This window comes from Protomyctophum bolini (genome assembly GCF_963924005.1).
Source record: "Protomyctophum bolini genome assembly, chromosome: 18".
Classification (NCBI taxonomy): domain Eukaryota; kingdom Metazoa; phylum Chordata; class Actinopteri; order Myctophiformes; family Myctophidae; genus Protomyctophum; species Protomyctophum bolini.
This window is the reverse complement of record NC_137879.1, coordinates 28,161,699-28,173,517: the sequence shown is the minus strand read 5'-3', so window position 1 is coordinate 28,173,517 and position 11,819 is coordinate 28,161,699. Positions and strand designations below refer to the sequence as shown.

At 40.7% G+C, this 11,819-nt stretch overlaps 1 protein-coding gene and 1 long non-coding RNA gene across 2 annotated transcripts; both read left to right on the top strand.

Annotated features, from left to right (window-relative positions):
• Window positions 1–2,669: 2,669 nt before the first annotated feature.
• Window positions 2,670–7,572, top strand: LOC308332824 (scavenger receptor cysteine-rich type 1 protein M130-like). The gene is made up of 6 exons (XM_080788927.1): window positions 2,670–2,804; window positions 3,172–3,486; window positions 3,599–3,892; window positions 5,596–5,901; window positions 5,997–6,293; window positions 6,780–7,572. Exons 2-6 carry the CDS (start codon window positions 3,369–3,371, stop codon window positions 6,785–6,787), a joined length of 1,023 nt encoding a protein of 340 aa, XP_080645053.1. The 5' UTR covers window positions 2,670–2,804; window positions 3,172–3,368; the 3' UTR covers window positions 6,788–7,572.
• Window positions 7,573–8,372: 800 nt separating this feature from the next.
• Window positions 8,373–11,360, top strand: LOC308332838. Its single transcript, XR_013965754.1, has 3 exons — window positions 8,373–8,466; window positions 9,801–9,911; window positions 11,272–11,360. It is a non-coding gene; the product is annotated as an uncharacterized lncRNA (long non-coding RNA).
• The last annotated feature ends 459 nt before the right edge of the window (window positions 11,361–11,819 follow it).

Below are 11,819 nucleotides of genomic sequence, written 5' to 3'. Positions count from 1 at the left end.
GTTCATAACCACTCACTCCACATTCATGTGGGGGAGGGACTAGAACAGTTTAGTATATAAATGTCTCATTTTAAAATCCACAGTGCACTGCAGCTGTCTAATGAAGAACAAGATGCATGTGTTAACGCAGAGCTGGCTCCTCTTCATATGGCTGCTTGCTCTGAACCTGACAAGTGCAGAAGGTAAGACCATGCATTCTCATTTACAGAGCAGATATTGGATCGCTGGTTCTCAAACGTTCATCATCATAAATCATGTCAATAATCCCGCATGTGGAGCCCTATATGAAAATATGTTGTGCAAGGTGAAACCCATACATTTTTGAGGGGCCAAGTCTATGGGATTTAATCTTTGGTTAGGGCACTTAAGATGCAAATCATTTGCCAGCCAAGTCTATGTGGCCGATATAAATACAACTTGAAATGAATTTTGTTTCATACAATAACACAATGCATTCAAGTTTCGTGGAGGCTGATGATAGTGCCAGACTGTTAGCAACACCACTAAAGCACGAGTCTGTGGACTTTTCATGTTTGCTTCCAGCGTTCCCCCGCAACGTACAAAAGCAAAACACAAGTTTGCACAGTTAACAAAGGAGTTATTTTTCCCCCACGCATTTTAATTAGGTTACAGTCTCATTGGACATCACCATCCATTTGTGTTGCATCCTAAACTGTCTTTCGTCGACTAAAACTTTGATGACCTTTTTTCATTGAGGAAAACCAGATTCAGTTGTTAGAGATGGACTAGTGTAGAAGAGATCCAGTAGAACTATCTTATACTTGTTTGTGTGCATGTGTCACTCTCCGAAAATATCCAATGGCAATCTATAAGCTTGTAGATCTTCTTATATATCGTTACATATAGCTGAGTATAAATCAGGCATTTCAACGCCATCTCGGCTGGCCAAAATTAATTTTAGTCGACTAAATCAACTGTAGATTTAGATTCAGTTGTTTGGAATTGTATACTTGCCACTGCCTATAAGTAGCTATACAATGGTGCTCCTAGCCTTATATTGTATGAATAGTTCACAATAAACACAAGCTTTAATGGATAAGCACACTGCAAACAGTTTTGTTTGCTCAATTGATTACAAATTGTTTAGTCAGGCCAAAAGAGTCCAAATTACTGTAAACATGAGTGACCTCAGTGATAAACTGTTCATCTTTGATGAGAAGAAATAGTCAGCCACTGACTAGCTTTGATCCTTCCAAGTTCCAAAAGGAACCCAGCAATATCATCATACAGTAGGCTACAAATATTTGCATGGCACAACAAGGCACTTTATGTAGAGCAGAGATCCGACAAATTGTCCCACCCTAGCCTGAAAAAGCACATTTTACAGAAATACTCCTGGAAGAAACGTCAGGCAGATCCAGGCTCTAGGGTGGGTGGCCATCTGTCTCGGGCTGTGTCAGAGAGAGGGAGAGAGACAGATAAGGGGAGACATAGAGGGAGATACAAGCAAGTACAACTAGTATCAATAAGATATCAAAGATAGCATTACGTATTGTATACAGTAGTAGCCTATATGATATTCAATGACATTGACATTGAACCTCCTGTTGTTGTTTCAACCTCCAGGTCAACTCTAACTCTGTGTGGACTGGGACAAGAGGCCATACATACATCTATTTAGTGTCAGGACTACAGTCTGAGTTTTGGGTCTGGGCCTGTCTGTGGGTGTGTCTAAATACAAGATGTTACCTTATGTGTTTTCTGCTGTTTTTTTGCTGACGGTTAAACGGTTCATGAGCTATGCCTGTTCAAGGTTTGCATTTTCAAATGAGCGCTATAGTGCCACCCTTTTGTCAATAGTTGTGGGCTTCGCGTCATCGTTTTGGATAGCCCTCTTCCATATTGCCAAATTTTGCAAAAACGACTGCACGGTTAAGCCAGAACTGCAATTTATGGCGGAAGAAAATGAAGGAGAAGAAGAAGAAGAAACATACAAATACAACCAGGGACCCATATGCCCTTCAAGCTCTGTCCCATAATAATAATAATGAAATGAAATACAGTCATATTTCTTTACTTTGACCCTAAACTATCATATTGCTTTAGTTTGACTTGCTAGCCTTGAATCAAGAACGGTCACTGTCATTTTAGAAAGATGAGATGCGTCGGCCCATTAATTATATGCCATCCGGGATTGTTGATAGTCAGCTGTTTAGAATTGTACACACACACATGTACACAATGGTGCTCCCAGTTGTATTGTATTGTATGAATAATAATATTAATGGTTTTGTTTGCTCAATTGATTACAAATTGTTTAGTCAGGCCAAAAGGGGGAAAGTCTGCCAATATCTTCTGCTGCTGCTAAGCATTTCATTTCATAACTATGTGTTGTTCTTCTTGAAAGTGCAAATGAGCTTGTATGAAAATGTAATTTCACCTACTTTTTTATTTGTTGCTTTGGACGACTCGTTCAATGACAACCTTATGTTTTATGATAATACTGCTTCACTGCTCTTGTCTCTTCACAGTGTCTGGCGATGTCAGGTTGGTGGGAGGATCCAGTCACTGTTCTGGTACAGTCGAGTTAAAACACCAGGGCAAGTGGAGACCAGTGGTTGGTTGGTTCGAATGGACCCAGAAGTCATCAAACGTAGTGTGCAGACAGCTGGACTGTGGGTCTGCTGTCTTAACAGAAACCATTACGGATGCTCCAATTCAACCTGTATGGTGGCTTAGATCTGAGTCAGATCTGCTCTGTGATGGATCTGAGTCTTCACTGACAGAGTGTGGAGAAAAGCAGTCCGATACTTCATTTGGCAGACTGAAGGTGACCTGTTCAGGTAACACAAACTTTAATAATGACATGCCTTTACAGTCTCTTCTTTAATCTATCTAGACCAGTGATCCTCAACCTTTTTAATTCGAAGAACCTCCACTTTGATATGCATGAGGCCTTAGTGCTAATTTAAGGTAGCCTACCAAGTGGACATAGTAGGGTGTCTCTGTGACTGTGTTTGTAAAAATGCTCTTTGAAACTCTCTCTCTCTCTCTCTCTCTCTCTCTCTCTCTCTCTCTCTCTCTCTCTCTCTCTCTCTCTCCCTCTCCCTCTCCCTCTCCCTCCCTCCCTCTCTCTCTCTCTCTCTCTCTCTCTCTCTCTCTCTCTCTCTCTCTCTCTCTCTCTCTCTCTCTCTCTCTCTCTCTCTCCAGAGTCTTTGAGGTTGGTGGTGAATGGGACTACCGGCAGTTTGTGTTCAGGCAGAGTGGAGGTGAAGTCTGATCAATCGTGGGTCTCAGTGTGTGAAGGTGACTTTGACCAGCAGGATGCAGAGGTGGTCTGTAAGGAGTTAGGCTGTGGGCCTCCTTCGGTCCTCCAGGGGGCGCTCTATGGAGAAGCGAAAGGGCCAATGTCGACCAAAGATTTCCAGTGTAAAGGCAGTGAGTCTGTTCTCATGGACTGTGGAACCTCAGGCTCAACTGGAAACACCTGCTCACCTGACAAGGCTGTTGGACTCACTTGCTCAGGTAAAATACATTCTAAACTTCAGGTTCAGATTATTATTTTATAATGAAGTAATATCGCTCTATTTTATTACGAAGTAATATTTTTATGGCTTACTCTCTTGTCTCTGCACAGAGTCTGATGATATCAGGTTGGTGGGAGGAACCAGTCACTGTACTGGTACACTGGAGATCAAATACCAGGGAGAGTGGAGACCAGTGGTTGATTACTTCTGGAACCCGAAGAGATCGGCTGTAGTGTGTAGACAGCTGGACTGCGGCTCTACTGTTTCAACAGAAGGGACTAATGGTCCAGATGCCTCTGTATGGACATTTAAATCTTCCTGTGTTGGTTCTGAGTCTAAACTGAGTGAGTGTGGAAAACTCCATCATGAAAGATCCAGTGATAGGCTAGAGCTGATCTGTTCAGGTAACATGAACAATTACTTGTCTTTTTTTCCACCCATCTATGGTATCTATGATCATAGATGTGTCTGTGATTCTCTCTATCTTAGTGCTTTGTATGATTCATTTGGCATTTTGAATTTGACTCTCTTATCCAGAGCGACTCTAGACAACAGGGTAAATAACATAAAGAACAATATAGTTCTGCAAAGAAACAATCTAAATCTATATAACAGAACATGTGAACAAGTAGCTAACATAGGTCTGTATACTAGTGTCATAAAAGAAAAAAATGACAAGGGACACAAGGAAAGAGGAGTGCTAGACCTAACCTGAAGATGTGAGTTGTCAGATTATTCTATAACTTGGCAGCCCCCTGGCAGCCCCAAGTTCCACACCACAGCAGGGGGTGCAGTGCCCGGTGTCGAGTCGGTCGGACACACGGTTGTCCAGAACCGCGCCAACAAGCCTCTGCCCGGGCTCTGGACCGGGCCCCTGCCCATCATCCATATATGGAGCTGGCCTGTATTTGGGCATGCCTTACAAAGAACTCCATAATATGGGCAAAAAAGGCAGACAGATATAATATCTGGGTGGGGCATGCATTCCAACTTGCATCATTCCATGTAGGCCAGTGCCTGCTGTAGAGGCTCCAACGCATAATTTCTGGGTGGGGCATGCATTCCAACTTGCATCGTTCCAAGTAGGCCATTGCCTAAAGGGCACCGATGTAGAGGCCCCACGGGCACCATTCTAGTAGCCCTAATGCTTTGATTCTGCCCTGCATTAATGCAGGGCAGAATCAAAGCATTAGGGCTATGAACCAGAGCTATAGACTAATGTGTAACATTAGTACAAATAAATTACATGAATGCAAACAGAATATGATTGGATTTTTATTTCAAAATCCACAAACAAAAGAGCAGTAGGCTACTGTTGTTACTAAAATATATGAGACGTGTGGGGACGAGATTTAGCGGACATTTGACCTGAATTCCCCTTTCTTTGTCAATAGAGCGCAGCAGTCCCGCCCCCTCTCAGAAAAACGAGTGGCCCAGGAAATGAAACCCCAATGCATTCTCCCATCGGCACTTCTAATATAATTTATTTAAAGACGGTTACGCCGCGGACAAAGCCAACTCGGATCGTGACAAATCATGACAATGAACACAACGTTTTGGGCCAATCAAATAATTTATAAGACGAAAAACAAAACAAATAGTGTTGTCTCCTGCCTTTATTTTCTTCTTTCTAATGATTTGATCGGCCCAAAACATTGTGTTCATTGTCATGATTTGTCACGATCCGAGTTGGCTTTGTCCGCGGCGTAACCGTCTTTAAATAAATTATATTAGAATATATATATATATATATTATTTTTTTTAATAAATGTTTAAACAACGTCCTTGGCAGTGTAGGACATCATGAAAAATAAGTTAAATAAGTCCTTGGCAGTGATTGAGTTTTAAGTACGGGGAAGGGATGTGACATTGGGTGATGTCCTATAGATACTCGGCTGTAATCACAGAAAGAGGATACTTATAATTTACAATTTACAAGAACAACACGATACTACATCAAATGCATATAAATAGTCATCAAGGATCAAGCATTCTGGCCTAAGCCTCTGCATTATCTGGACTGTTAGATGTGGACTATAGTGAGGACTGAGGAAAATGATGATTTATTTTTTTATGTTCTTCTCTATCCTCCCTTCCTTCTCTGCAGAGTCTGTGAGGTTGGTGAATGGGACTAGTTTGTGTTCAGGCAGAGTAGAGGTGAAGTCCGATCAGTCGTGGGTCTCAGTGGGCGAAGGTGACTTTGACCAGAAGGATGCAGAGGTGGTCTGTGGGGAACTTGGCTGTGGGGCACCCTCAATCCTTCAGGGAGCGCTCTATGGTGAATCAAACGTTCCAATGTTAGCCAAAGAGTTCAAGTGTAAAGGCAGTGAGTCTGCTCTCCTTAACTGTGGAACATCAGCCTCAACTAGAAACACCTGCTCTCTTGACAAGGCTGTTGGAGTCACCTGCTCAGGTAAAAGGCAAACTATAGTCATTGGTTGGATTATTGTTTTATTTAAAATGGAAGTAATATTACGATTTACTGCTTACTCTCTCGTCACTGTCTAGAGCCTGATGATGTCAGGTTGGTGGGAGGATCCAGTCGCTGTAATGGTACACTGGAGATAAAATACCAGGGAGAGTGGAGACCAGCACAACCAACTGGATATGACTTGGACCAGCTCTCAGATGTAGTGTGTAGAGAGCTGCGATGTGGCCGCCGCATTCGCAAAACAAACAAACGTGACTCATTTCGGAGAGTATGGTGGATTAGCCGGGACTGTGTTAATTCTGAGACTTCACTGAGGGAGTGTGGAACAAGGTTGTCTACTTCTTCCTTTGACAGATATGAGCTGATTTGTTCAGGTAATGCAAACACCATACTCTTATTATTTAGTATATTTTATTCAGTTTTTAATTTAATCTCTCAAGAAAACTGTCTCATCAACCATTCTCTGAATTCATACATTGATCATCACAAGCTTTTATAGTTATTCCAAAATAAGCCAATATTTATTAGCCTGGATCACTAGGCCACGGCCATTAAAAAATGTGTTCTGGGCAACTCGGGTCTGGTGACTATAGAGTCATGGCCAATCAGCGCCGTTTCAACTCGGTGACGCCCTATGATAAATTGTTTCTTTACAGAAACGACAGGTTTTAGAAATGTCATTATCCGACATATTTTATTTACAGTGTTGAAAACTAACATTTTCAACACTGTGTCCTGCTTGCTGGACATTCCTTAAAATGCCAAAGATTTATTTGCTGAAACAGATGATTAGTGAGCACACAAGCTTCATCAGATACAATGACATGAACTTTTTACACCCTCTATCTTTTCTACTCCAGGGCCCTGAACACATCACATGGCCAGCAGGGGGAGCTATTGAAGGAAAGATCGATCAAAGCTCTAATGACACTTCAGATAATACTTCAGCTGTGGGTCTCAAAGTGTCTTTCACAGGAACTCGCTGTCTCTCTTTTATACAGCCCTGTAGAGTGTAGCCTATACAACGCAGCCAGTTGAAAAGCCAATGTGCAAGCTTACAATGTGTCACACAAGCTTGTAGAGCTCCTATTTTAAAAATATGTTTTATACATAAAAACTTGTGAAATGGGACATTCTGCATAATGAGTTCTTTCTACATTTTGATACCAATACTATTGTAGCCTACTTTTACTACATTTCGACTCATACACTGAGTTGGCAGTGCCCAAATTTAAACCCATGACCCTGTGGTCCACTCCAAAGGCAAGAGCTCTACCAACTGAGAAAAAGCTATCTGGACACAATCAGTTGTAAACAGCATAATCAGTCAGTGTTTTTAACAATCATGTGTGTCCTGGTTTTGGGTATCATCTCCCAAAACAGATTGTTTTTAGATGGACTGCACAGGGGACAGGTGTTAATTATGTGTTTGGCAGACTGTTCAAGCTCACCACATTCATATACAGTATAGGCTACTGCACTGTCTTTAGATATTGTTCTATGAACACAGTAATAGAATAAAAGCAACACAGCACATTTTCTTTCTGTATTTTATTCATTTCTAACATTAGGCTACAAGAACAAACAATAAAAAGTTTGTATTTTTGGGTATCATCCTCAAATGTTCAACTCAGTATTGTAGTGTATGTCTTTGTCTCTGGTCTCAAGTGAGTGTTCCGTTTACAAGAACAGGAAACTATATAAACCAGTTCAGGTCATGACTCCAAATATTCGAACCAATTAAATCCTATATGCTCTAAAGTAGGCTACTTCAGCACTGTTCAATAGCAAAAATAGACAATTTACAAGTTCATGACACACCAAAGTCATGAGCTTGTAAATCTTCAATTTTTGCTCACTTTCTGTCAAATATGTGACAAATGTCCCTCAAGGTTTATTGCATTTGTTGCCTGTTTTTTTCCACAATCCTGAGCTATATTGACTTTCCCCAAATTAGGAGGGTGAAATATGTGTTTAACAGAAACCTTCTGCCAAAGTTGTTGCAGATATCTCCAGTGGGTAATTGGTTGCCATTATTCACAATATGATATTACAAAAATGCAGAAACGACAAAAGTGCAAGAGTCAGTAAATGCAAAAATATATACTTGTGTATACATACTGTAATGTGTATATTTTGAGTTAAGACCATTAATCAACCCTGTGCACTATACTAGGCCTATAGCAATTGGTACAGCTAGTGCATGGTCTAGTCATTGGCTGCAGTCAGTAACTAAGTGCCTTCCTTAAGTATACAAGTGCTTATTGTTTGAAATACACCGTACAATATTGTCGTCCTTTTACTTTACTTAAAATGGCGGAATATCTGAGGACAGAGCTTATTACTGTTCCCCATGAAAGAACATGTGGAAACAAGTGCCATGAGTTTTGGCCAAAAGAGGCGTGAGTTATGTAGCGCATTCACGTGACGTCAGTTACTCTTCCGGTTTAGACTTTGTAGGGGATAATATTTAATTCTCCATTGAGTTTCTATGGACCTCTTCTGATCTACGGCTACAATATTTAATTTCGACCGGTACATTATAAGGTAATGGTATTTATGGCTTTGCGATGATCCTGTCTTGCTAATGTTATCGGTCTTTTGCATTTTACTGTTATGAAAATGTCTACGTTAGTTGGAAATGGAAGCTAACGAATGCTAATAATGCTAGCGATTTTCCTCTTGTATATTTAGCCTGGTTTATGTTAAGCTTTACCTTTTTATATGAATGTATAATGATCACTATACCTCCACCATACATTTGACTCTTGTCCAAAGCTTTTAATATAATCTGTTTCCATATATATCAATCATTTTAGTCATTTGTTTAAGTGATTTTGTCCTGACACCTTTCTTGTGATGCATAGCCTAGGGGGCTGAACAATGTTAGTTTTAGTTACGCTGACACAGCCTCTCGTTCATGCTCATTTTTGTTAAACATTCGGCCTTTGATTTGATTTGATTTGATTTATTTAGAAAAGCAATCATAATACAACATTATAATCAGCGATTCAAGGATTACACAGTAAAGTCCAAAGACTTATTTCCACTGGGGTCCTCTCACACTGAACAATACTTTAAAATACATCACAAATACAATAATACATAACAGTACATATACATTACATACACAACACAACAAGTACATCCCTATCCATCCCTCTAAGATGACCCCTTATAGGGGAACCTTTTCCAGTAGCCATTTTTTAGTCTTAGTTTTATGTCCTCAAATTGGAGGTCAGTTTAACACTGGATTCCAGGCTATTCCACTGTGTGGCTCCTATATAAATGAATGAGCCTTTGCCCACTTTACTTTTAAAAGCAGGGAGCACCACATCTGCAATACTGGCTCTGGTGAAATGGTTGTGTGCCTCGTTTACCTGCCTGAAACATGTTCTTAAAACTTCTGGGACCTCTCTGTATTTAATTTTATGGACCATGTTTAGTCTAGCCATTGTAACCTTTGATTCTACTGGGAGCCAGTTCAGCTCTCTGAACTGGCTCCTTCCTATATGGGTTCTGGGTTCCCTCCCTAATATAACCCTGATCAGTCTATTTTGAGCTGACTGTAGCTTTGTTTTAAAAGACTTAATCAAGCCCTCGAACCACGATGTACACGCAAAATCAAAGTGGCACAGGATAAGGGAGTTGGCCACCACTAATTTTGTCTCCCTATCCATGTATCTTGCTGTTCGAGCTAGAAACTTAGTCAGTCCGGAGACCTTGTTTAGCACCTTGCTGGCCATACTTCACTTTCAACAAAACTGTAAGCAAAGACATAAAAAATGCACCTGTAGAACAGAACAAGGATTTTCTAGCAGTTCAGTTTCTGAAAATTTGTTCGAAGTTCAAGTTACAAACTATTCCATTTTCTCCCACAGAAGGTTCCAGAGCCCATGAGGAAACCACATTTTGCCATCCTGATTGAAGCGCCCATGGACGCCCCCAGAGCACTCCAGAGGAACAACGCCCCCAGAGCGTTCCAGAGCAGGGCAAGTAATAGTACTTAAGTTACATTGTGTCATTCTGTTAGAGCAGAGTCTTCCTGTGTTCCTGGCATTAAAGGACATGTACCATGTCTCATTCTTCCATTGTATGGCTTTTGCCTACTTTCTGTATCATTGCCTAGAAGCAGTGTTGGGAAAGTTCTTTTTTTTTAGGAACTAGTTCAGTTCACAGTTCAACATTTTTAAAATGAACTAGTTCCGTTCATAGTTCATCATTAAAAAATTTGAACTAAAGTTCATCGTTTGAAAAATGAACTATTATAGTTCTTTTTCGTTCTTTTTTTTGCTTTAATTTTTACATTTTACAAAAATTGCTCTTTTGCAATGTGAAATGCCACCGAATTATCTTTCCTTCTCTATATGGGCTTTTGCATGCTTTTATTGTGAAGGCAAAAGTTCTGAATGTTCTCAGAGCCTGCATCTCCGCATGCTGGGGTTGGCTGATCTACAAGCTCACAACGTGTCCGGACGCGACGAGTTGTGAGCTTGTATATCAGCTATTTTCAGCACGGAACACATTGTACGGCGAAGAATAAATCAGGCATCACTGCGCTTCATTCACTGTGGAAGAGAGATGTCTTTTGTTGGCCGTTCGTGGCGATATTATGGACACGTACCTCCTCGAAGCGATAATAACCAACTAAGCTATTGGAAGCTATTTTTCGTGGCACATTATGTTTAATCAAAGAACAACAAGTTCCCTCAGTGTTTGTGTTAGGAGTTGGGACAGTGTCTGCTGTCTGTCAGCGTGCATGATCATCATGCAGTAGCTAGATGCGCGCTCCAGTGACGGCTGAGAAAGATTAGTTAATTTGTGTCGGATAGGAACTTATTTTTGGGTTTTCCGCTAAATATTAAGGCATGTTTAGGGTGTGTTTTAGTGCCGGGGATTTCGCCTGGAAGGCTCTATTGAAACACTCACTCTTGAACGAAAGTTGAACGTGAAAAAGTGACGTTCACACACGCCAGAAATGAACGCGTTCACAATGACGTTCATCAAACAGAAATACAGTACGTTCACTTCACGTTCACCCTAAATATGAACGAGTTCGTGAACGATCGTTCTTTGAACGCGTTCGGGTACAACACTGCCTAGAAGACCCCTGGCTTAGAGCCTGTGCGCGCACACACGCACTCACTCACACACACACACACAGATTGGTAAATTAATAGAAAGATTACAGTAGGTCGATAAGTATTGCACTTCAAAGTACAATTGTGGAGTCCTTTGTTTTTAGCTGACATGTTTTCCCTTCCTTCCAGAACTAGGTCGATAAGTATTGCACTTCAAAGTACAATTGTGGAGTCCTTTGTTTTTAGCTGACATGTTTTCCCTTCCTTCCAGAACTAGGAGGTGAGAGCTGTGCAGTCAGCAGACCTGGGTTGGAGCTGGACATGGAGCATCTGGAAGTGCTGTTTTCCCAAAATTCCATGGGATATTTCCATAGCCCATGGTCCAAAATGATGAGAAACGAGGCTAACTTTTTTTCCCAAAATTTCAAAAAACATGGGATATAACCCATCGTTTTTGTCATTTCGTCATTTTTTTCAAATCCTCAAAAATGATGAAAAACTGCGCGCTATAGTATGCCGTACGATATGGGCTATAGCCCACGGTCCAAAATGATGAGAAACGAGGATAACTTTTTTTTCAAGATTTCAAAAAACATGGGCTATAACCCATCGTTTTTGTCATTTCGTCATTTTTTTCAAATCCTCAAAAATGATGAAAAACTGCGCGCTATAGTATGCCGTACGATATGGGCTATAGCCCACGGTCCAAAATGATGAGAAACGAGGCTAACTTTTTTTTTCAAAATTTCAAAAAACATGGGCTATAACCCATCGTTTTTGTCATTTCGTCATTTTTTTCAAATCCTCAAAAATGATGAA

Excerpts from the sequence above, each read along its gene's own strand:
- LOC308332824 (XM_080788927.1), top strand. The coding sequence starts at position 3,369 with ATGTCGACCAAAGATTTCCAGTGTAAAGGCAGTGAGTCTGTTCTCATG. Across the intron at positions 3,893-5,595 it reads GCTAGAGCTGATCTGTTCAG|AGTCTGTGAGGTTGGTGAAT; the intron begins GTAACATGAACA and ends CCTTCTCTGCAG. Across the intron at positions 5,902-5,996 it reads TGTTGGAGTCACCTGCTCAG|AGCCTGATGATGTCAGGTTG; the intron begins GTAAAAGGCAAA and ends GTCACTGTCTAG.